We start from the raw sequence: 25,671 nt of genomic DNA on the forward strand, positions 1-25,671 counted from the left end.
TATTGATTTGACATTGTTTCTTTGGTTACATACTTGGAGAAATTTATAAATTTTGGGTGTTGGCTGACGTTCCAGTCCCAGTCCCAGTCTATCTAGTCCCTTCATTGGTCGATCTAGAGAGTATTGAGAGGTCGAGCAATGAAATAGTAACCACGATGTTACTTTCGCATACTTCGACTCGAAGCGTTCCCTTCGCAGCCTCGTTAAAAACCTCATTGAGAAAACCCAAATTAGACAAAACTCAAGTAAGGGAAAAAAAAGTACGACTTGGGGGACGTTTTTTCTCTTAGAAGTTGAAGTATTTGAGGTGGCTGATATTCCAATTGTTTGGTAGTAGCTTTCCTTCCATTGTCTCTGATTGGAATAAACCCTTGTTTGCTTCGGCTGTGATTTTATACGGACCATCCCAATTTGTTCCCAGCTTGCCCTCCCTAGGATCTTTGCTCACTTGAGTTTTAGATTTCAGTAAGTAGTTCCCGACTTTGAGTGGCCTAACCTTTGCTTTCTTATTGTAATAGCGTTCTGCTTGTTGTTGTTGGGCGACCATTCTTATGTAGGCCATATCTCTTCGTTCGTCGACTTCCCCGAGTTCCTGCCTTCTACTCCCGTTGTTACTCGTGCCACTCTCCTGGGAGTACCTTAGGTTGGGTTCTCCGACCTCGACTAGTATTACTACCTCGGTCCCGTAGACCAGAGAGTATGGCGTCTCTCTTATGCTTGTTTTTGGAGTTGTTCGGTAGGCCCATAATACTTCTGGTAGTATTTCCGACCACAGTCCCTTAGCGTCTTCGAGCTTCTTCTTCATGATGTTTAGTATTGACTTATTGGAGGACTCTACTTGCCCGTTAATCGTGGGGTGATATGGGGTCGAGAGTATCCTCTTGATATGTCATTTCTCGAAGAATTCGACAGTTTTCTTTCCTGTGAACTGGTCTATTGTCACAGCTGATTTCTTTAGGAAGGCCAAACCGGCAGATGATTTTTCTCCATATAAAGGTGATTACCTCATGTTCCCGTATTTGGGCGAATGCTCCTGCTTCCACCCACTTAGAGAAATAGTCAGTTAAAATCAAAAGGAATCTTACATTACCTCGCCCTACTTGGAGGGGGGGGTCACGATGTCCATTCCTCATTTGATGAACGGCTAATGGGAGGTGACTGAGTGGAGATGTTCGCCTGCCTGGTGAATCATTAGGGCATACTTTTGGCACTGCTCGCATCTCCTCATGAAGTCTATGACATCTTTTTCATTGTGGGCCAATAATATCCCGCCTGTATGAGGCATCTGACCAATGCCCGATTACCGAAGCGAGCCCAACAATGGCCTTCGTGGACTTCTTCGAGGACGCACTGAGTTTGGTTGGGGCCCAAGCACTTCGCCAGAGGGCCCCCGTAGGTCCTTTTGTACAGATCGTTGTAGAGGATACTGTATCTGGCCACTTGCATTCTTAGTTTCTTGGCCTCTTTTTTGTCGACAGAGAGTGTGCCATCCTGCAAGTATGCGACAATACAATTGCGCAAATCCCAAGTTAAGTTTATGGTTCTTACCTCGACTTGGTCCAGTGATGAGTTGAGGAGGTGAACTACGCTTTTATCTCCGGTCATGATTTTTTTGGTAGCTGCGGCTAATTTGGCGAGGCAATCTGCCTTGGCATTCTATGCTCGTGGGATTTGATCGAGCTGACATTCGTTGAACTCGGGCAGTAGCTTGCAGATTTCGGTCTGGTATTGTTGCGATCTTTGTTCCTTGATTTGGAAAGTCCATGTGACTTGGTTGACTAAGAGCTGGGAATCACAACGCAGTTTCAACCGTTTCGCTCCATATTTGAGTGCTAGCCTTAAACCTGGGATTATGGCCTCATACTCGGCATCATTGTTAGTCATATCCGGGCACCTTATGAACTGGCAAATCACTTCGCATGTTGGGACCTCGAGTACGAGTCCCAATCTGGACCCTGACGCGTTGGATACACCGTCGGTGTATAGGACCTAGAGGTATTGTGTTTGGAGGGAAGTTTGGACGACTTCCTTTTCGACTTCAGGCATTATTTTTGCGCTGAAGTCGGCGACGAAGTCAGCGAGCACTTGTGACTTTATCGTCGTTCGCGGCTGGTATGTGATATCGTGCTTACTTAGCTCGATAGCCCATTTGGCTAGCCTTCCCGATAGCTTGTGTTTATGCAAAATGCTCCTCATGGGGGGAAGTTGTGATGACCGAGATGGGGTGACATTGGAAATATGGTCTAAGCTTTCGTGAAGTTACGACCAAGGCCATAGCCAATTTTTTAAGGCGTAGGTACCTCGTCTCGGCGTCGATGAGTATTTTGCTAATGTAATAGATGGGAGATTGTGTACCTTTGTTTTTGTGGATTAAGACTGCGCTTACTACTACCTCAGATACATCTAGATAGATGACGAGTTGCTCTCCAGGTTCAGGTTTTAAAAGCAATAGTGGTAATGACAAGTATGCCTTTAGTTCTCGCAGAGCCTGGACACACTCGGAAGTCCATTCGAGGTCGTTGTCTTTCTTGAGTATGCCAAAGAATTTATGGCACCTATCCGACGATCGGGAGATGAACCTTGATAGGGCGGCGATACAACCAATCAACCTTTGGACTTATTTTTTGGTGGTCAAGAGTTCTGGTATCCCTTCAATGGCTTTGATTTGGTCTAGGTTGATCTCAATCCCTCTATGCGATACCAGAAAACCCAAGAACTTTCTTGAGGCTACACCGAACGCGCATTTCTCCGAGTTCAGCTTCATTCCGTACCGTTTGAGTATGTCAAAAGTTTCTTTTAAATGATCGATGTGATCTTCTACCCTTTTGGACTTGACCAACATGTCATCTATATATACCTTTATTGTTTTTCCGAGCTGGTCTTTGAACATCTTTGTTACCAACCTTTGATAAGTAGCCTCTGTGTTTTTTAGTCTAAATGGCATGACCCTGTAGCAATACGTTCCTTGGTGCATGATGAACATGGTCTTTTCCTGATCTTCTTCTTCAATGAGGATCTGATTATATCCTGAATAAGCGTCCAAGAAACTTAGTAGCTCATGCCCGGCCGTTGCATCGATGAGTTGGTTGATATGAGGTAATGGGAATGAATCCTTCGGACATGCTTTGTTCAAATCTGTGAAACCCACGCACATTCGCCATTTCCCATTTTTCTTTTGACCATCACTGCGTTGGCGACCCACTCGGGGTACTTCGACTCCCTGATAGAACCGTTTTCTAACACTTTTTCCACCTTCTCGCGGACTGTGTCATTGATAGCGAGGTTGAATTTATGCCCGACATGTCTCACTAGAGGTAGAATGGGTCGACGTTTAATTTTTGCCTGGCGATTTCCTTTGGGATAGCCGACATATCTGCATGGCTGAAAGCAAACAAAACGTTAACTGTTAAGAATTGACGGAATTTACACAGTTCCAAAGTTTGTAGCCGATATAGGCCTTCTTGCTATGATCGTTGACGTCCAATTGAATGGGGTCGAGGTCTTCTATGGTCAATCCTGCGGCTTCGACCATGTCGGGATCTTGATGATGTCATATATCTCATCTTGCTCCCACCTCGACCCTGTTGATTGCTATGCCTTTTTTTCTTTGTCTTTTCTCTGTTGGGTGGTCATGTTGTCTAAGGCAATGCAGTAGCATTCCCGGGATGTGCGTTGTTACCCACGTATGTTGAATATCCCCCATGGTGTTAGGAATTTAATCACTTGGTATAGGCTGGAGGGGACGACTCTCATGGGATATATCTATGGCCGACCCACTATGGCATTGTACGCGGTGGCCTGGTCCATGATGTGGAATGTTATCTCTAGAGTTATGCCGCCGGCCAAGACGGGGAGTGTAATTTCCTCGGATGTTCGCTCAATTGCATTATTAAAACCAGTTAGTGTGATGCATCACGACACTATCTTATCCTCGAGCTTCATTTGGGTAAGGACTCGGGGATGGATAATGCATGCACCGCTTCCATCGTCCACCATGATATGTTTGATATCGGTATATAAAATGCGTAAAGTAATAACAATGGCATCATTATGAGGGAAAGTCAAACCATCGGCATCTAACTCGTCGAAGATAATACTCTCTTCGAGTCTGTCATACCTTTCGTGGGTGATCGACCGCTTGAGTTTGTAAGTGGTGGTGAACTTCACGCCGTTGACAAAGGCATCATCGCCGCCACCGTTGATGGTACGAGCTGGGGATGGCGGCTTTGGCGGTCCATGATGTTCACGTCCTCTGGTGAAGTTGGTCCTCCCTTTGTCACTTAATAGTTCTTTGAGGTGCCCTTGCCGTAACATGTTTACGACTTCCTATCTGAGGGCGATGCAATCTTCTGTTTTGTGCTCGCGTTCCTGGTGGAACTCACAGAGGGCGTCAGACTTTCTGGTGTTCGGGTCTGATCTCATCTTTGGCGGCCACTTCACTTATGTTCCGAGTTTCTCTAGGGCATAGACTATTTCTGTAGGCGATACACAAAAATTGTGAGCGGATAATAAAGGAGGCATACCTCTTTCGTTCTGATGGGTCCCTGTCCTTGGTCTGGACGGGCCTTCTTCATAACGAAGGGAGGGTGCGGCGACCGCCCTGACATATGGTTGGTGTCGTTCCCTGTTAGGTCATGGAATCAGGTGATCTCTTCTGGTACTGTCTCTTCGTTCTTTTCTGGATTCGGCCTGTACTGAGGTTAGCCAGTGAGTTGTCCGTTGAGATCTTCCTCGTTTGCTCGGACCTCGGCAGAATAAGCATTGTGGATTTCATCCCAAGTGGTTGGAGGATATTTCAGCAATCGACTCAATAATTTTCCTCTCGATTCAACCCGTTCTGAAAAGCTGCGACCGCCATCCCTTCGGATATGTTTGGCAGTAGTCATCCTTACTCTGTTGAACCGGGCGAGGAAGTCCCTCTCCCAGGGACTGATTAATAACAAATATGCCGTTCACTCTCGCCTCGGCCTTCTTGGCTTTGGCATGGGCGGTTACGAACTTGTCGACCATTTTTTCAAAAGATTCAATGGAGCGTGCTGGTAGCTGCGAATACCATGTTAATGCCCCTCATGTGAGAGTTTTGCCAAACCTCTTCAGCAAAATGGAGTACACTTGTTCCTTGGCGAGATCGTTGCCTTTCACGGCGGTGACGTAGTGACTCACATGATCTTCAGGGCCGGTCGTGCCGTTGTAAATCCTGAGGTAGGGTGACATTCTGAAGGTTTTTGGTATGGCATGCGGGACTGCATCATCACTATATGGCTGCTCGACGAACCTACCGGCATACCTTTTCGGAAGCAACTTAGGAGCGCCCGGTATCTTGTCAGCCCATTCTTGGTGTTCTTTCATTTGGTTTCGGAGCGCCTTGTTTTCATTCTATTTTTCTTCCATCCTTTTTAAAATGACAGTGATGGCCTTGTCACCTGCACTAACATTGTGAGTTGTACCTGTCGTTGGAGGGAGGGGTTGGTTGCACTGCTCGTATGTTTGTTGTATCGTGCAAGTCCTTGTGATTTTTGAGTCATGCCTGGAGCGAGTTTGTTGAGGACGCTTGTTAGCGTGTCGGTTAGCCACGCCTCGAGGAGTTTTACCACGGGGTTTCGTTATGCTGCAGTGTGGGGGCGATGATCCCTCTCGCCTAGGGGACGCACTGGGCATCGTGTCCTCACCTGCCGTTTCACAGCTTTAGTTGATGACATTCATGAGGTTAGTTGGGAAGTCACTTGTTATTCTCTCCCTTTCTCCTTGGTTACCTGCCATGTAAGGTATTGTATACACACAAAAATGAGATCTTGGGTTTTTTGACGTTAGTGACCTATATTAGTTGTAGATCTAGAGGAAACTAAAAATTTAACAAAGAAATCCCCACATACAGCTCCAAATTGTTTGACCAAAAAATATATATCTTGGTTCAAATATTAGCTAATAATAATATCCTTAGATGGAGTTCTTAAAGAAGCGATAAATATTGCCGGGATCTAGTCGGGCAGTAACAGTAATATACAATAAATGTTCTAAAAATCAGAAGCAATAATATAGCATTCAATAATAATGAATAGCAATAAATGACATTTAAGTAAATAGAAGGAATAATTCACTCAAGAAAGGATGGAATAAGGGGATGTTCTTTCTAACAATGATGAATGATAGACAATCCCTTGAATATTTGAGTTATTCTCATATCTAGTGGAAAAGTATTGACAAGAATTTTAGTGAAAAGGTGATGTTTGTATCTTAGCAAGTGAGATCTGATTCTCTTTCTCAAGTCAAAGTGTGTATTTTTACAAATGAGTATCACATATCCCCTATCATTGTGTCTTTTTCTATTTATATAGGACATATTCCTAAGAAACCCTTCTATTTATATAGGACATATTCCTAAGAAACCCTAATAGTACAAGTGCAAAGAATATCCACTAGAATATTAATCCTATCTTGAAAACTAGCCGTTACAGCTCTGTCAACGGTACTCGACCTCGGCCTTGATCCTTGTTGACACCTCGACTACGGTTCTCATTAACTTTTCGACCACGGGATTCGCTGTTTCTTGGGCCATTTCGACAAACGATGACTTGGGAACCCTTCCCTTAGTACTATCTTGGCTCAAATATTCTAAAGTCGAATTTTGACCCATACAGAATCACGTAGCGAAACTCTGACCTGATAATCTAGAATATTAATAGAACGTGATCAATACAAGAGATATTCTTCTAAATTTCTATGGTGTAAATGAGAGATTACAATCATGTAAGTGCTCAGTGATAGCAATAACCTAGACGAGAAGCGATAAACTAGTTTATCTATTGTTGTGTCACAATTCTAACAACTTTTGGTTCTGTTAAGGCATTAATTACGATTCATTTTGCTAAGCTCATGAAGCTCCTGTACAAAAGACTCATTAATCATCAGTCATTAATTTGTCTTATCGGGTAAACCGATAATCAAACAGTTGACGATCGATAACCGATTAATGGATATCCGATAAATTAGTTCGATTATCGGTTTAGCATATTCATAAATTGATAACTGATTTACTAACTGATAACGTTCAAAATCGAACCGAATTGAACCGGCTTATACCCACCCCTAATGAAGAGTGCTTACCACTTCAGCAACCCTCTCTTGTCAAGAAGTAAGTGTTATATAAAAATGCATCTTTTCCATATCCGGTACATTTGTAAAAAAAAAGTTCGTTTTATTCATTTAAAGTGTAGAATACAATCAAGTCATTTAAATTTTTTTTATATGTAACTGTGTATATGAATATACTAATAAATTCCCTATTTCATTGTTGATCTTGCTGAAATTTCTTTTATGTTTTTCACTATTATTGTCCCTCATAGGGACAAAATGAGTAAGGTGCTATACAACAAGGTACGTCTGGATTGACTATTTCCGAAGTTAACCCCTCTTGCAGACTTGAAAAATCTCATAGTAACCTATATTCATGCAAAAAAAGATTTCTCCTTGATACTGCATTGCCCTATTGCGAATCATCTTGCATCGCATAAGGTTAAACATACATTAACTTTGGGTAAAAATAGCACGGGTAGCCAGTTTTCGGACTGGTCATTCAAAAATAGTCAGCGTTTGCAAAGTCATTGAAAAATAGCCATTATTTTGCTGCAACACGGAAAGTTCCAGCATAATATACTGAAGATCGGTGCACCTGTGTATAAACTTCCAGCATATTATGCTGGACTGGTATATTATACTGGAAGTCCAGTATACTTATGCTGGAATTCCAGTATATTATGCTGGAGTATTTTCCGGATTTTGAACAGTATTTTCGTTCAAATTTATCTTTACATGAAAAGTGGCTAAATTTCGATTACTTTTGAAACTGTGACTATTTTTGAATGACCACTTGAAAATCTGGCTATTTTTGAATTTCTCCCTAACTTTGGTCGGACATTTTGAGATAAAATTCAGTGACGATTACGAGGGATTCAAAAACACATACTAGTACACTATTAGCCCATTTGGCCAAGCTGCAAACACGTGCCGGTGTAGGGGTGGATTTTGATTACTCCCCTTATTTGGGATGAGACTGAAATATTGATGTGATTGTGATTATTCCCCTTATTTGGGATGAGACTGAAATATTGATGTGATTGTGTTTATTCCCCTTAATTGGGATGAGGTTGATATTAGCTGTGAATGGGAAAAGCCCTGATCCCTTATTTATTGCTCCCTCTATCTCATTTTGTGGTTACTTGAGTTGCCGGGGTGCTTGGTGTCGGCAATTTATTTTGAGAAATACTTTTTCTCAAAAGTACTTTTAGTTAGAAACAATGTGTTTGGCTAAATAATTTAAAAAGTACTTCTGTGCAGCAATTAGTGTTTGGCCAAGTTTTAAAAAATTATTTCTAAGTGTATTTTTCTCAGAAGTATTTTTTATTTTTGGACAGAAACTACACTTTTCTGCTTCTCCAAAACTGCTTCTGTTTCTCTTCAAAAGCTTTTTTTTTTCCTTTCAAAAGCTGGGCCAAACAACTTAATTTTAGAAAAAAATACTTTTGACCAAAGAAAAGACAATTTTGCCTCAAAAGAAGCTTGGTCAAACAGGCTATATGAAACTTTCAGTAGACCTGCAATACTTTTGATTTTAGGTAGCATTCAAAGCTTAAAACCAACAAAGAGCTCCTCCGTGGACTAGGCTAGAAATTAGATGGTGCATCTTGAGATTGGTGTACTTGGCAAGGGCATCTATGAGGATAGCAGCTGGAGGTAAAAAGGAAAAGAGGATCGCAGATTACATTATGTTGCAGAAAACTCAGCAACGTTCTCATACAAAAATCTGTGAAATTGAAACAGACAAAATCCTGATAACTTGTAACATTAACCTAGGATAAAAAATCTGAAACCTAATTATCCACATGCACTCCGATTATAGCATGTGACTGCTACGTAGTTTTCTCTAGAGAAAGGACATTCTTCTGGACTAATCTATAATTCGTCCTTGGCATCATAATCATCTTTGGCAGCAGCTTCTTTGTCATAAGTTTCAGCTTCAGGTTCCTCAATATCCTCTTCTTCCTCAACTGTTGCATCAGGGCTGACATTTAAACTGCTCTTAACTGAGCTGTAGATGCGGGAGGCAAAATCCTTTGGGTCATTGAGCAGGAAACCACTCTCCAGTAATGCTGTTTGGTACATTAACTGAGCCGTTTGCTTCACGCTCTCATCCTGTGAACCAAGTTAATGAAATTAGTAACAGTTAGCCATTTCTATAACATTTATCGTTTGATCACATGTGTAGAGATAAAATCAAGTGTACCTCAGGGTCCTTGATTACTCTATCCCGAAGCTCCTTGATAATTGGGTGCCTAGGGTTGATCTCAAGCACCCTTTTCCCCCGCATATACGCCTGCTTGTTTGCATCTGACAGAGTTTGTGACTGCATGATTCTTTCCATATTGGCACTCCAACCGTATTTCGATGTCACAACTACACAAGGGGTGTCGGCCAAACGGTTACTAATCTTGACATCGTCTACATTGTCACTAGCAAGAGCACCCTTCCACCATTTGGTTAGCTCCTTAAATGACTCCTTGAGCTCTTTGGCTTTTGAATCCTTGCCCAGTTTCAGGCCCTCTTTGGACACATTTTGGAACTTATTGTCTTCATAGTCCATAAGGTACTGCATCAGGTATTCATCTACGGGGTCCGTGAAGAAAATCACCTAAACAATGAAACATGGCAAACATAGCAAATGAATCTTTAGAGAAGACATGACAAATGCATTCATAAGAGAATTCAAATATCAAAGACAAGGAACATAGTCAAACCCACAATGCAAGAAACGATGACTAATACTTTTCGTCAAAATAAAAAAACCACTAGTTATTTTGTTATGCAGCATTCCAATCTTCCCTTTCTATCTTAAGAAAGACTCATACCTCATAATTTTTCTTTGTTAGCCTCTCAAGGAATGGTGATTTCTCCAACTGCTCTTTGCTAGCTCCAGTTATATAGAAGATATCCTTCTGTCCTGCCTTCATCCTTGAGATGTACTGGTCTAGGGAAGTTAGTTTACCATCTGATTTTGAGCTGTAAACGAGAAAAATATTAAGACGACAAGGGATCAGTCACCCTGATTTGACTTAACAATCTCATTAAGAATTACTCTTAAGACACAATGCATACGTCTCAAATCGAAGGAGCTTAGCCAAGCGATTTCTGTTAGTTGCATCTTCTATGATACCAAGTTTTATTGACTTTCCAAATTCATTCCAAAACTTTGCGTATTGACCTTTCTTCTCATTGTCTGCACCGGATTCTTCAACATCTGTAACGTCATGAGAAACTCAGAAATGAGAAAATGAGAAATTGAATCTCTAAGGCAATGGATAGCTCAGATATAAACTAACCTTTCTTATCCTTGTCGTTAGATTCATCAGGATCCTCATCAGCAATCTTGCGTATCATGTCAAGGGCCTTGCGGATGAGTTTCTTCTTAATTGTCTTCAAGCTGCTGTGCTGCTGAAGCATTTCTCTTGAGACATTGAGGGGTAAGGTGTCAGAATCAACAAGACCCTAGCATAAATGTCAAACAAAATGGGGTTAGAAACTCTTGGCCCATATAAACAGTGAAGTTCTAGAGTAACAGGAACTACCATTAGGAAACTCAAGTACTTGGGCAACAATTCGTCAAATTCATCTGAGATAAAGACCCGTCTGACATATAACTTCAAGTTGGATTTCTTGGAGTTGTAGTAGCTTTCATATAAATCATGAGGAGCCTTAGGAGGCACAAATAGTACAGCCTTGAACTCAACATCACCTTCAGCATTAAAGTGACTCCAAGCAAGGGGCTTCTCATCACTGAAGTCCTGGCAAAATAATACCAGAATTTAGCAAATGGTAAGACAGTGCCCGAAAAGTTTCTAGTCTTCCCACTGCATTTCAACTGGAAGAAAGTATGCAAGTAGCAATTTACCTTTGCAAGTGAGTGATAGAATTTCGTATACTCTTCCTCTGTCACCTCCTTTGGATTCCGAAGCCATATAGCTTTCACATCATTCAAAAGCTCCCACTCATAAGTGGTTTCCTTCACTTTCTTAGTTTTAGGCTTTTTCTCATCTTCTGCCTTCTCAGAATCATCTTCATCTCCTTCTTCTTCAGAAGGGCTGGTTTCAGCTGTTAACAACATTGAAAGACTATGAGGCCGCATAAGATTAAACGAAAAGGTAAACTTTAATTCCTCTAGCTAGCTCCCAAGAATTAAAATACATTACTACAAGTTCTGACTTCATTAACACCAGAATAAACTTGGCAAGTCAGGTAGGAAGAATCACACATACATGTTTCCTCTTCATCGCTTGACTCGTCTTCATCGGCAGGAACCTCCTTCTCAACCTCTTTGCTAGCCCAAAGATATATAGGGAAGTTGATGAATTCAGAGTATTTCTTCACCAGGTCCTGGATTCAAGGTAACCCATGCATTAAGTGAAGTAGAAAACCTCAACAGAAGCTTCAGAAACATAAAATTATTTCAGAAACAGAAAACATGTTCATAGGAACTCTTATTTTCAATTTAATCTGGTAATTTGAACTGGAAAATAATCAGAATTTGGAACAGGATATTTCAGGATAGATGCTGATTATAAGTACCCAGATTAAGAATCCAAAATCTTAGTCAACAGAATCAGAGGTCACGTTTCTTTTGTCCAACTCCAAAACTTCATGCTACCTCCACACAGACACACAAGCACAAGGTTGGATATGCAAAACAGACACAGCCCAAATATCACAGACTTTTACTTTTAGCTAACAATTCATCCATAAGCTTAATTCTCCCAACCATTGTAATCCAAGACTTATAGAATATAAAGTAATGGGTCCTTTGTTTCTTCAGTAGACTGCACACTTTCAATCAAACGTCCAAATGATCAAATAATCCTAACTAAGGGAGCAGAAAAACTGATATAAGAAAATAACCTAGAATTAGCTTCTAAGTGATGGATCTCAAAGTTTTGCAGCCCTTCACTGCCCCGGTATTTTTTCTCGCCTTGGAAAGTATTTTTTTCTTATCTGCTTTAGAAATATAATCTAATAGATAATTTGGGACAGAAAAGAATTGATAAATCCCAAGTCACATAAGGTTAAGATTGTTTATTTCCATCTATTTCAGCATTAAAGTTTATTATGACCTACTGTGCAAAAACCACTGTCAGAATGGGAAAAAAAATTACTCTAAATGACTGGTTAACTCTTAACAGTTTTGGCATGCACTAACTCATGATATATGAAAACAGTCTCCTCGGGATGTATCGGTCACACACACCTTTAGTTTGTACTCATCCAAATATTCTCCTGCTTCATCTCTAAGGTGCAATCTAATTTCAGTTCCACGACCAAGAGGTTCATTCCATACATCTTCAGAAATGGCAAATGCCCCATCAGCCTTTGACTCCCATACATATCTGAATGCAGAAATTTGTTAAATCACTAATAACATTCCCATTACATCAATAATCATTAATCAACAAATTCACATGAGAACGTACTGTTTGTCGTCGTTATGCTTGCTGATGACCTCAACATAGTCAGCTACAAGATAGACCGAGTAAAACCCAACACCAAATTGTCCAATCAGATTAAGGTCTCCACTTGTCTGCATCTTCTCAACAAAGGCTGTTGAGCAAAAACAAGTTAGTGAACAGTAAAGAGAACTCCACGAACACTGCTAATCTTGTATCTACCAGATAGATTACCTGAAGTTCCAGATTTAGCTATAGTTCCCAAGTTCTTTATTAAATCCTCCTTAGTCATTCCTATACCTCTGTCACGAATGGAAAGAATTTTCTTTTCTTTATCCAGTTTAATCTGCAATAAACAATACAATCATCAGAACAGCTTTTAAAAGAGCAACTTCCTCACACTAGCAACCAACAGAGTCTACACAAACAACGGACACAAATAACCGACCTGGATCTCAAGCTTAGCGTTATCACCTTCCCCAAGTACCTCCTTGTCAGTAAGTGACAAGAACCTAATTTTGTCCAGCGCCTGAACGAAATAGCATATTAACTTAGAATAAATCATTTACATATCATGCCGAAGATCACCAAAAAAACTTAGAACGTGCTTACGTCTGATGCGTTCGAGATCAGCTCCCTCAAGAAGATGTCCTTGTTACTGTAAAGGGAGTTGATAATGATGTCCATAAGCCGGGAGACCTCAGCCTGGAACTCAAATTTCTCCGCATCAGCTCGCAGAGTTTTCCTTGACATAGACTCAGATTCCCTGGATCACATAATGATATAGTGCTCAATACAATGAACATACAAAGAAGTTGAAGGCACGGAATCAGGGCGAAACAAACGAAATAAATCAACAACTTGGAAACCTTTTAACAACATCAGAATCGGTGGATAAACCGTGTGGAATAGCACCAAATTTTTCCTCAACCTTTGGCGGATCAACAGGGACGTCAGATTCAGCTTCCGCATTTGCTTGTATCCTCCGACCTATTGAGTAAATAAATCAGGCTTCCGAATAAAGCAGTAATATCCATGTTCCACTAAACAATTCAATTAAACAATCATTCAACTACGTAATTCCTTAAGCAATCATGTCATCAAAATTTCAAGGCAGCTCCAGACCAAAAATGCCTCACAAAATTCAACCCTGAGGTAACTTTATTATCTAACTATTTAAAAACATTTTACAGTCTTAATACACATAATTAAAATAAAATTCCATAAGATCTCAAGACAAATGCTGATTCAAACACTATAAAGTATTGTAAGTGGCGGAGTGACCATCATTCATTCACGTCAAGCCATTTATTATTCCGATTTGTTAAACATATAAGGGCAATAGAGCTAGATCTCTGTTAAGTATAATGGAAATGAAAATTTCAGTAAGCTAAAGATAAACCCTAAGTTACCTTGATCTGGAAGAAGGAATAAAAGGCATAACAGAAACAGAACGGAAGGGATCGTCCACTTCCTCATTTGTATTCCACTCTCGCAATTCAGTAACCAAAGAAAAAGATTTTGAAAATTTGGATTCCGAATCGCACTATTTTTAGTGAGTGACTAATATAGTGAGCTTGTCGCCGTATGTATCACGAGTTCGATACTGATTGATTCTGTTTCGCCAGCGTGGATGATCTGACGGTTATAGTGAGTTCTATTATACGTGGCATGCTTTTATTGGTTTCTGTCGCCTCATGAGACGTGGAGAACACCTTTGTTCTGGAAGACTCTATAGGTCAACGCTAAGGAAGACCTGGTTTCTATCTGGTGCGATGAGGTCCATAGAATAGATCTTAGTTAGATAGCCAATAAGGAATTATTTACCGTAGCACCTACGTCTGATAGCCACGTGGTTTCTTTCATTGGCAAGTGTGAACGGTGTAAGGTCAATAGTCAAGAGAATGAAGTAATGAACTAACGCCAATTGTTTTCTATTAGGAAAATGGCAAAATATATCCTTCTATTTTCGGATATTATCTATATTTGACCTTCGTTATATTATCCGATCAAATATACCATAATTGTTATACTATCCGGCCAAATTTATCCTTATCATCAGCAAATTTTTAAAAATTACCACTTGATCTGTTAGGTAATCCAAAATCTCTTAATTTCCTTTTATTTAAATCATTTGTTATTCTTCTTGCTTCACTATTTTCAAAAATTACTATTGATGTGAATGATAAATATATTAGACTATACAAATTATTCATGGATATTTTTAATTGTCATTGCACCCACTTTTCTTCTGTGATAATGGGTTTGGAATTGGTTTAAAATTTTATTTATTTTTCAATCATATACACACCGTAGAATTCAATGGGTCTATTTATTGTGTATTATATGCTCCGGGATAGGGGTACTCTATCCTTCCTAGACCCCACTTGTGAGATTTTATTGTTTTGTTGTTGTATATTCAAATATATTTTATTTTTTTAAGAGGGGTTGCTCTGATGATAAGCAACTTCCACTTCCAACCAAGAGGTTATGAGTTCGAGTCACCCCAAGAGCAAGGTGGGGAGTTCTTGGAGGGAAGGATGCTGAGGGTCTATTGGAAACAACCCTCTACCTCATGGTAGGTGTAAGGTCTGCGTACACACTGCCCTCCCCAGACCCCACTAGTGGGATTATACTGGGTTGTTGTTGTTGTTGTTTGTTGTTAATATATGGTTTGATCGACTAACTTAAGAGTGCACAATGCGTAGGCATTTGATTAAAATAGTTGAATTTGACAATGTAAAGTCTCCAAGAAACTTCAACTTCTATCACTAATACTTGCAAAACCTCCATACCTTTGGTGCAACGAAATCATTAAAGTTGAGGTGTTGTAAATACTTTTGAAATTTAGACAAGTTACATAATTTAGATTCTTCAATTTACTATACTTTGTTTACTAACCGTTGTATTATTTTAATAGTTCTTTCTCTTAATTTTTTTTCAATTAAGAAAGCAGGTAAATGCCAGCTATTTCGAAAATAGTGAATAAAGAAAAAAGAATAAGTGACTTAATTAAAATGAATTGGGAGATTCTGGATCACCTGACAGACTAAGGGATAATTTTTAAAAGTTTGCTGATGGTAGTGGTAAATTTGGCCGAATAGTATAACGGTAGGGATAAATTTGGCGGAATAGTATAACAAAAGTTAGGTATAGACAATATTCGAAAGTAGAGGGATAAATTTGGATGGTAATAGATTAAAATACAATGGATTGTGAAATTTTTTTACAATATCATTGTATATAACTTAAGATATTCTACTTATCATAATCTGCCTATTAATTTTGCAAAATTATACAGAAAAGTTTATCAAGTCATTTATTATTCTTCTTTTGCATGGAAATTCAATCAAAGATGGAAGAAGATGTAGAAGTAACCACTAATGTTTGTGTTAGGATATACTGTCTACATCACACCTCTTGAAAGTGCGGCCCTTCAACGGACTGTCTATTGGAAGTACGATCCTTCCCCGGACTCTACGTGAATGTAGATGCTTTGTGCTCCGAGCTATCTTATTTACAGAAGAAGATGTAGAATCACGTAGCGTACTTGTGACCTGGTTATCTTGGTTGAATGATGATCGAGAATATTAATAAAACAGGATAAAGACGAGACATTCTTCTAAATTTCTATGGTGTAAATGAGAGATTACAGTTACATGTAAGTTTTCTGTGGTAGCAATAACCTATGAAACTTGACGAGAATAACAAGTTAAAACAACATTTGGAAACAATGAAACCTAGCATCTACTCTTCTTTGGCCAAGTCATCTCAAGAAGCATATTACATTCAGAAATCATGTCTTTATTCAGCTATATTATGCCCCTCCCCACAAAAACAATAAGGATCTCCTCCTACCTTGAATTTACCTATTGCTATAAAGACACTGATCCCATCAGAGAAAAACAAGATACATAAAGTTTACTTCCACGACGGTGGATGAAGTTTAAAAGGGTAAGGCTCCCAACCACCATCCGGTTCTTTGCGTTTCTCACCAGCAAGTGAACTGGTTGAGGGTTGTGAGCTGGTCCTTAAGTGTTCATCCATCGACCTGGCCTGTCCTTGCGTGAAAAACTGCCTCAGACCTCCGAGGTCTCTATTTCCTCCCTCAAGTATCAAGCCAGTATTGAGATCCAGACCACTCCTTGGTGGACCGACCCCATTTGAAACAGGTGTACCAGCCATGCTTATAAGGAATGGTTGTTGAGCGAATGACGGTGGTATTGCTGAAGCAGAGCCAACAAGTTGAGGGACCATAGGCGCACCTCGGGAATCTACCATGTAAGGAATAGGGCCACCGGGTCCATACATTGCTGAGGAGAACGGGATGGGAGGACCTGGTGCAATTCCATTGTAACCAAATGCAGGAGAAGGGGTATATAGAAATGGAGGTCCCATTCCCAAGACACCTCCACTTCTTGCAACACTAAGATCAACTGTATTTTCTGCTGTCCTGCCATTTGGGAACGGAAAGAATTGAGGAACATCTTCACGCTTGACCTCTACCTTCATGCCCATAATGGATACTACAGGATTACCCGATTTTATCCCTCCGAATGCGCTAATATTTTGAGATGGTTTCTTGAAGTAGGATAGATCTGAAGAATTGTTGAGAAACGACGGTTGGTCATTTAGATCAAAGTTCCGCGATGAAAGATGCTTGGACGATGATGATGACGATGGAGATTGACTCCAATGGCCATTCCTATCTGAGAAGAGCCTTCCCTCCATCCGCCAATCTGATGGTGCCTCACCCTCCTCACTTGCACAGTTGAGATCCAATTCCACTCTTTCTGATTTTTTGGGGCTAGCTTCAACAGAAGATTCCCCTGAAGGAAGCGCAGATGGTAATGGAACCTGTTTGACAGTGAAAAGTTCTGCTGATTTGTCATTTCCACCTTCAGCTACGTTAAGATCGATATCAAGCCAACCTTGCTGTTGCTTTTTGCTGCTACCATTCCCACCAGAGGAAACAGCCTTGGCACTTTCAGGAACCCGGCGAGGTGATGCTGGCCGAAATGCACTGGTTGAAGCGGATCCTTTCCATCCAAGAGCCCCTTCAAATTCCAATGGAGCAACAGGCATCCCAGGGGCAGCTGTTGCCTTCGAAGCAGAAACAACAGAGATGCAGGTAGATATGGGATCTTCAAGGTGATCTATATCGTCTGAGCAAACCTCAAGATTCAGATCAAAATCACACAGACCCTTCTCAGCATTGGCGTCAAGATCAGTACCCTGAGAGGATTCCAGCTTTACTTTTTCATTTTTAGGTCCAGTTTCTGAGTTAGTAATTGAAGCCTCGGTCGAAAGTGTCATTCCTCTTGGTACTTGCTTCTTAGAGCTCTCAACCTTTTGGCATTGTGTAGCACTCATAGAATCAGGGCTATCAGGCTCATGAATTTTACTCTCCTGTATTTCCTCAGAACTGCAACTCTGAACTTCTCTCTCCACCTCTATGGCAACTTGTCGAGCAACTTCCAGAGGATCTATAATGCCATAATCGAATTCAATATCACATTTCTTGCCAATCACACCACTGTCTTTACTGACTGTTTGTGGTTCTCCAAATTCAGAGTCACTTTCCGAATCATCTGCACTTTCATCACTGACCTGCTTGTCATCCCCATTAATGAGATCTACCTTTGACAAAATAGTTCCTAAATCTTTGGGACATTCCAGACTATGATCGCTGGAGGAGTTGTGCAATCTGTCGATGTTGTATTTTCTGTCTTTAGCACCAAGCACCATGGGACTTCTGCTATGATTTGTAGGTCTGCTGCTATCATCCATCAATGTCTTTCCCTCAGAAATCACCACTGATGCATCATCAGAAGGGGATTTTCCTCTGTAATTAACTTCATCCTTGATATCAGTTTGTCTTTGTAAATCTGAACCATTGCCAGCATCTGAAGTTTCTCCTGCATCAGTACCTGAAGAACTAGTTTTCTCCTCCAATGGTTTCGACGACGCTGAGTCCAACTTCTCAGAACTTCTTCCTTCTTGAGTGTGGTTTGCACAATTAACAGACTCCGAAACAGGAACCCCTGTCTGCCTATCAAGAGCACCATGAGCTAAACTTGCAGAACTGCACGTATCAATTGCACTGATCGCCTCTGCATGATACGTTGAGGATTCCACCTTCTGATCTTCACCAACAGGCTTTAATAGAGGAGACTGCTGATGCCCATCCTTCACGGTTGAATGCTCCAAATTTTGGTCAGATGTCTTGGTATCGTCAACCCCAGAAGAATTACCAACATCAGACCTTGAAGATAGCATAATATTATTGCTAACATTTTCCTCACACTTTTCTTCTCCAGAACCTCCTCCAGAAAGAGAGACGTTCTCTGGAGAAGGTTCTAACTGTCCATTTTCTCCGACGACATTTTCAATTACTCTCGTCCCACCATCAACTGACGTCTGTGGTTTTTCACAACCGACTGAAACTGCACCATTATTTTTTTCTCTCTCCCAAATATCAAACAGTGCACGAGCCCTCTGTTGCACCTTAGAGCTCTCATGGTCAAGGAGGCTTTTCACAGTAACCCTGATTCCAGAAGAAACTGATTTCTCTAAGTCTACATGAAGCCTTTCAACCGCTACCAGTAGCCGAGTGATCAACTCTTCTATGTTGTCACTCGTCTCATTGACAAAATTCTGAGCATCCTTTAACCAACTGTCGATAAAGCAGAGTCCATCTAGCTGGATAAAGAGTTCAAGACACTCTTTATTCTCAGTTGCAGCAATTGCGCTAGCAACAGCAGACCATTGCCTTGTTATTTCACCAGCATTCTTGACAACACAAACTTCTTTCTGCATTATAGAGACTAGATCCTGAACTCGAGCAGGAGCTGTAAGCCCATTACTCATCTCAGTCAGGGTGAAAAAGTCCTCGAGTGTCATAATGTATTATTGGCTCACAAGTTAAGACTCCCAAGAAGCAAAGTGACTCTGGCAACATGATACTACACTGTCCTTCATATCTGGAAAAGATAATGCTAACGTAGAGGAATTTCCAGCAAGCTTCCCCTGCAGAAGATTTAAAAATGACCCAAAATATTAATCAGTAAACGTAAGAGATGAAGCTTTTTTATTATAAATGAAAAGCAGACGTATATCAATTTCACATGCGATTATAACAAATAATATACTCGGCACATGCAACAAGTTATTGATTTGACCTAAAAGTCATAATTTGCAATCCTTTATTACGAAGCAACCCAGTCAAAGCAAGCAAAATAGAAAGCTCAATTTCCCTACAAGGTGGCAACACTACATTATGGTTAATGATCCTACATCACCAAAAAGATTTCACAGTTCCGAAAATACAGGACACAAATACTGTTCATTTGCTTTTCAATGAATATAAATTTCTTCGCGAATTGAGTTTGAGACACTAGCATCTACCACAATATCAGCTCCTGGGGCATCAGAACAAAAAAAATCCTTGTTTTTTCAATTAAACAAAGTATGTTTGCATAACAGTTACAGAGCTTCTACTTATACCCCTTGGTTAGCTGGCTCAACCCCGTTGGCGCATAGAGCCCCTTCAAGCTCTTCTATTTAGCCAGTAATACAGATCAGGCAAATATACAGTAAAAGGAAGACTTTCTTCTTTCTTTTAGTTTCACATCTTTCTCCCGTTCCAGAAACTTCTTTATGTAGTGGCAGGTCCATAAAAACTCTCTTTACATCTAAAAGAAGCAGAGATGTCACTAAAATTTCATAGAATGGTTAGGTATTCAATTCAAGAAATATTAGGAAAACTTGGTGTCGACTAAAATGCTGTGCAACCAAAAGCAGTCCTTACAAATTGACCAAATTCTTCCAAACTAAAGCTTATGCTGCAGCTAGAAATTGGGTTGGAGGAGAAGCTATTCAAGAACCATCGACTAATGGGTTCAGGAAGGTGAATAACCTTCTCATTCCTCATGCAAATTTTGCACCCAAATCAACAAAGAGCATCATTTGCACGTAGCAAATCTTACTAGACTCATACTCACTCAAAGCCACGAACTAATGGGTAAAAAAAGAGGTGAATGACCTTCTCATTCATCATGCAACTTTTGCACCCAAATCCACTATGAGGATCATATTCACCACATTGCTCTAAACCTCATAATCTCCACAAGTTTACGCAAATCATTGTAGAAACGAAATCAAAATAACACTTGATAACCCTCAAAGAAGAATAGTTGAGACTGCATGCCTGTTATTATGAAGCCATCGGCAGATGAAACTATGTCATACTAAACTGGGAAAACACTGACTGGGAAATTGGTGGGTAACGGATAACCAACTATGCAATACCAAACTGCTCAAAAGCTGCTCAATTATGCATTATATGGACAATTTTGCTGGAGAGAAATTCTGATGGAAAATAGGACATACTTCATATGTAAAACATTTAGATGCCTCGTGAATCTTTACTCTTTTTTTTTTTGGATAAGTCCTCATGAATCTTTACTTTTGGAGCAAGCCGAGCACTTCCCCCGGTGGATTTAGGTTTATCTCTGATGTCCCACGGAGCGACTAGTAGCATTCTATCATTATATCGGGCACCAATTCGGCTGATATTACTAGCACTGAAGTTTTGAATGATATCACCGCTCTTTTTGAGCAACGAATGGAAGTGACAACTGATTTAGAAAATCTGATGGACTTAATGCATTCCTTCAATATCTAGGAGTTATCCTCTATGTTTTTACACAAAGTAGTCAAAAGCGAAAGGCGCGGACGCCAAAATATATTGAGGCTTTAAGAAAATGGAAATAAAGCGTAGGCTTTAATGAACAAAACTCTAGTGAAGAAAAAATACAACAAATGTATATTTAATGCAACAAAAAATTACTACAAACACAAAAATTAACTATTTGGATAAAAGAATTGAAATAATCAAATAACTATACTAAATGAAATACATGAAGTAAAAATCATGTCAGTCAAGTTTCCGAACCATTTTAAATTTCTGATTATATGAAGAGATGTAGTTTTATATTTTATGGAACTAGTTTTTTACACTAATATTTTAATTAGAAAATTCTTAATCACTACAAGTTCATTCATAACGGTTTCTAATTTTACTAGTTCTGATTATATTTATTGTCTAGTAGTGCCCTCTCAAAGGAAGAACCCATCAGTGACGAGGCACATGCTTTAACACCTTAGCACCTACACTAAAGTGTCACTTAAGCAAGGCAAAATGCACAACCTAGATTGATGTGAACTTAAGTGCGTAAAATAAGCCTTTAGCGAGACTGATTTTTACAGTACCTTCTGGGTACGTATCAATAAAATTACTTTATTTTGAAAAGATAAATATTGTCAAGCAAATGCCAAAGAAGAAAGTCATAGATGGAAGATCAATAGAGATCGAGAAAATTCATATCAAAGACTAAAAGTTCACAATAAGCAATATATCAATTGACCTTCAACAAGTCACATGATGTACATATAAAAACTAAGAGCATGATAAAGAGTTTGACCCAACAATGCTTACAAGATGTTGTATTGTGAGGACCTTATTCAAAAGAACAGGCCATCCCACCACATAGGGGAGATCTACAGAACTATATTCTTCTTTTTTTATATGAAAAGGAGATCTACAACACTATCTACCGTGGATTCCATCATTTTTTAAAGTATGACTCTAACAAAGAAATTGCCATAAGTATTCATATCAGATTCGAGCCTTTCCAGATCTTTCTACACTTTTTATTGTTTCCTGATAATATTTTAAAATGCATATGACATGGCTCCAAAGCTTCCTATCCCGAAATTATTTGAAACGTGAAAACATGAGCAAGTTCAGTCTTTCACTATTCATGTGACTTGCATCATGGTTTTCTGCATGTCTCAAGGGAGAACAATCAGTTTATGGCTGCAGCCAGTACAGCAAAGTAAGCATGTAATAAACAATCAGTTTATGGCTGCTGCCAGTACAGCAAAGTAAGCATGAAATTACATTCCTCCAGAAAAGAAAAATTGCATCCACCTCCTTCTCTTCTAGCTTTTTTTTTTGTCAAGCAATGTGTAATTTTACTGATTATCTGAAATCTCCAAATACAAGAGGTATACCAAAAAGTCTCTTTCTCTTTGTATAGTAATTAGTATATTGCCCTACTTACTAATGGTTCATAAACAAAACATTCTTGCTTCCTCATCACGACCACAAAAGGTATAAAAGAAAGAAATACCAAGAAGGTGACTTGAGGATAGAAAGAGAAAAGAAAAGCTGGGGGTCGAATGAGGCTCACTAAATCAGTATGCATTTACACTATCATTCCAAAACATCAAAAACTTATACATCAGAATCGACAACTGTTCAACTGAAAGAATAACTAGTAAAATGCCAAAAAGGTCCATTCACAAATTTGAACAGACTGGCAGGTGTAAATGTAAAGATGCAAGGCAGCAGCAAAATACAAATATCAACCAATAAGGAAAACAAAAACCTGTTATCAAGTGAACCTTACCAGACTGTCATGCCCCTTTGATCAAGTCGGAAACTTGCTGAAAAAACTGGAACTTCTAAAATCCCTATAAATAAATGGCAGTAATGTCAACCTGAAAAACCAAAGTTTCAAAACACAGGAATGAGTTCCAAAACCTCAAAAACTAAGCAGTAGAGTTGAATAAAACGGAAAAGCAAATAAAAGAATTGAGATTACAGATTAAACAAAAGGGAAACAGAAAGAAACTCAAGCCCTAAAACAATTTCAACTTGAACCATAGAAAATTAGCTAATCCCAGAAACAAAAACCCTATTTAAGAACTTGGGTCAAGCCTGCAATGCTTAAAGATTATATCTTTGCACTAAAAAGAACCAATTTTGATTATGTCAATTAATGCAAGCAAGATTGAAAATTAACCAACCAAAGAAGCAAAATATACCCATAATTAAAATTCTTTCACAGTAACTGCAGTTAAGTAATAAATTCCAAAGCAAAGAACTTTACCTTGGTCAGAAAATGGAGAAAACCCTAACTGGGTTTGCACTTAGAAATCCCAAAAAGCTTAAATTTTGCTATGTTTTTCAGACACCCAATGATCTCTTTAGGCAAAGAAATTCCTTATCTTGTTTGAATTTACATAAATGGGTGTCGAAATCTGTATTCAGAACTACTGTTTCTCTTCTTTGTCTTTCTGTATTTTTTCACAACAAAAACCTGCTTTTTCCCACCTTCGAAACAACGTTGTCTTCTTCGGAGTCTTGTTTTTTCCCTTTTTTTTTATTTTTTTATCAATTCTCTTTGTTACTATTTCGATTTTTTTTCTTTTTTGGGGTTTGTTTAGCTGGTTTCGCTGAACTAAAGTTTGCAATGGGGAAGCCACACGTGCCACACGTGTCAGATGTCACAGGCCAACCCAGAGAGTCGGGTCGGGTTGAAAGCAACCGAATTGACCACTGCTGAAAGTGGGGTCCGGGGGTGTTTGGGGGGGGGGGGGGGGGGGTGTTTTCTATGAAGATTTTTGTGATGGTAAAAGGATGGAGGTAGTCTTGTCTGAAAATTAAAGGACCTTATTGGTGTTCCCACCACTGACACGTGTAATTTCTTTTTTGAAATTTTTATGTGTTGGTAGGAGTTTTAATTTTAATGAAAATAGCACTAGCAGACTATGTAGTACTGTCACGAGTTTGAATTTCAATTAATATTTTAATGTTGTTATTTGGTTAGATATTTTGCATACTTTTCTGTTAATTATAGATTAATTAATAGTTACTCCACGTCTTAAATTGAAATTAGTTGTAGTTAGTTAAATTGTTCATTTGTATCTATTCTAATCTGCTAAAGCACTGAATTTATTCCAACATTAAGTAATTTATTTGTAAAGGCAAATTAATGTTTCTCCGAAACAATGGTTTTCTTTACATGAATATACGAATTTGTTGTTGAAATAAAATCTCTTTGATAAACACTATAAATCCAACAATAATTGAACCTTAATCCATTAGTTGATGCCATATTTTGAATCACACACTTCAATTTTATCTTGAATTATGAATGTAAGCTTAAACTTGGTACAAACAACGAAAATGCATGTCCTCTTTATCGCAATGTTTTGGATTCGTGTAGTAAAACATGTTTAGAACGAACACTTGCCAATTTTGCAAGTTGTAACTTCTGTTAGTATGCAACAAATCAATAGTGCAAACACTCTTTGATGAAATTGTGAGATTTCTAATCTTAGATATCATCAGGTATTTACTGTCTTAAAGCCTGTTTGGTCAGTTTTTTTTTTTGCTAAAAGTATTTTTTTTCTAAAATTAAAATATTTGATCAAACTTTTAGAATAAAAAAAATGTCTTTTAATAGAAGTAAAAGCAGTTTTTGAAAAAAAAAAATCAAAAATATTTTTTAAAAAAACACCAAGAAACACTTTTCAAAATACGTTATTTTGAAAGCTTAACCAAACATACTATTAGTATGGCAAATTGCTTTGACAGTGAGAAGTTAACTAACTTTTTGAAAACTCTTTTCAAATCTTTATGCTTAAAAGCACCACTAGTTAAAGAGAGGCAGAGAGCACATGATTGGCTAATAACGACGTTCATTAAATTAATTTAGTACTCTGTTCGGTCCACAATAAGTGACCAGTTTGCTTTAAACATGCCCATTAAAAAAAATACTAAATTCTATACAAAAATACCTAGTATGACTAAACTACCCTTAGTTAAATATTAATGTGAGGAGTAAAAAAACTTTTTAGGGATATGCACATAAGGGTAAAAGAGTAAAAACAAATTGAATTTTTTCTTGATTACATAAATGGACACTTATTTTGGACCAAAATAAAAAGGCAAATTGATCACTTATTCTGGACCGGAGGGAGTATTATCTTAGTCTCATTTTATGCGATACACTTTGACTAGATACGAAACTAAAGAATAGAAAAGCTTTGGAATTATGGTATAAAACAAGCCATAAATAATTGTCGCTGTAACACCACAAATTTTTACTAATATTTGCATTCTTGATTGAGCATCTTTATAATGAGAAGATATTTTACTTCGCACTTTCTAAGCGTGAAATTTATAATATATGAAAATTTCTTACTTTAGGTTGTGTTAATATTGACAAAGAAATTCCATGGTGTTGCTATGTGTAACACTTAATATTATTTTGATGAATTGTTATTAAATACATTATATAATTAAGTTTTTGAGCTGTCACCCTTTTGTATT

The 25,671-nt window shown here is 38.8% G+C and overlaps 2 protein-coding genes across 2 annotated transcripts; both read right to left on the reverse strand.

The window, feature by feature from the left end:
• Positions 1-8,731: 8,731 nt before the first annotated feature.
• LOC104092382 (endoplasmin homolog) lies at positions 8,732-14,056 on the reverse strand. The gene is made up of 15 exons (XM_070182649.1): positions 13,898-14,056; positions 13,355-13,475; positions 13,098-13,251; positions 12,934-13,014; positions 12,720-12,831; positions 12,513-12,639; positions 12,290-12,428; positions 11,307-11,424; positions 10,943-11,142; positions 10,620-10,835; positions 10,374-10,539; positions 10,150-10,291; positions 9,903-10,053; positions 9,281-9,685; positions 8,732-9,189 (listed from the first exon to the last, which is right to left on the reverse strand). The coding sequence occupies exons 1-15, from the start codon at positions 13,962-13,964 to the stop codon at positions 8,950-8,952; spliced, it is 2,439 nt and encodes an 812-aa protein (XP_070038750.1). The 5' UTR covers positions 13,965-14,056; the 3' UTR covers positions 8,732-8,949.
• Positions 14,057-16,089: 2,033 nt separating this feature from the next.
• Positions 16,090-23,655, reverse strand: LOC104092380 (uncharacterized). Its single transcript, XM_009597975.4, has 3 exons — positions 23,444-23,655; positions 22,961-23,051; positions 16,090-19,514 (listed from the first exon to the last, which is right to left on the reverse strand). Exon 3 carries the CDS (start codon positions 19,386-19,388, stop codon positions 16,407-16,409), a length of 2,982 nt encoding a protein of 993 aa, XP_009596270.1. The 5' UTR covers positions 19,389-19,514; positions 22,961-23,051; positions 23,444-23,655; the 3' UTR covers positions 16,090-16,406.
• Positions 23,656-25,671: the final 2,016 nt, after the last annotated feature.

The sequence above is a fragment of the Nicotiana tomentosiformis genome, chromosome 8 (assembly GCF_000390325.3).
Source record: "Nicotiana tomentosiformis chromosome 8, ASM39032v3, whole genome shotgun sequence".
Taxonomy (NCBI): Eukaryota; Viridiplantae; Streptophyta; class Magnoliopsida; order Solanales; family Solanaceae; genus Nicotiana; species Nicotiana tomentosiformis.

Excerpts from the sequence above, each read along its gene's own strand:
- LOC104092380 (XM_009597975.4), bottom strand. The coding sequence starts at position 19,388 with ATGACACTCGAGGACTTTTTCACCCTGACTGAGATGAGTAATGGGCTT.
- LOC104092382 (XM_070182649.1), bottom strand. The coding sequence starts at position 13,964 with ATGAGGAAGTGGACGATCCCTTCCGTTCTGTTTCTGTTATGCCTTTTA. Across the intron at positions 11,425-12,289 it reads TGGATGAGTACAAACTAAAG|GACCTGGTGAAGAAATACTC; the intron begins GTGTGTGTGACC and ends CCTTGAATCCAG. Across the intron at positions 11,143-11,306 it reads AAGCGATGAAGAGGAAACAT|CTGAAACCAGCCCTTCTGAA; the intron begins GTATGTGTGATT and ends TGTTGTTAACAG.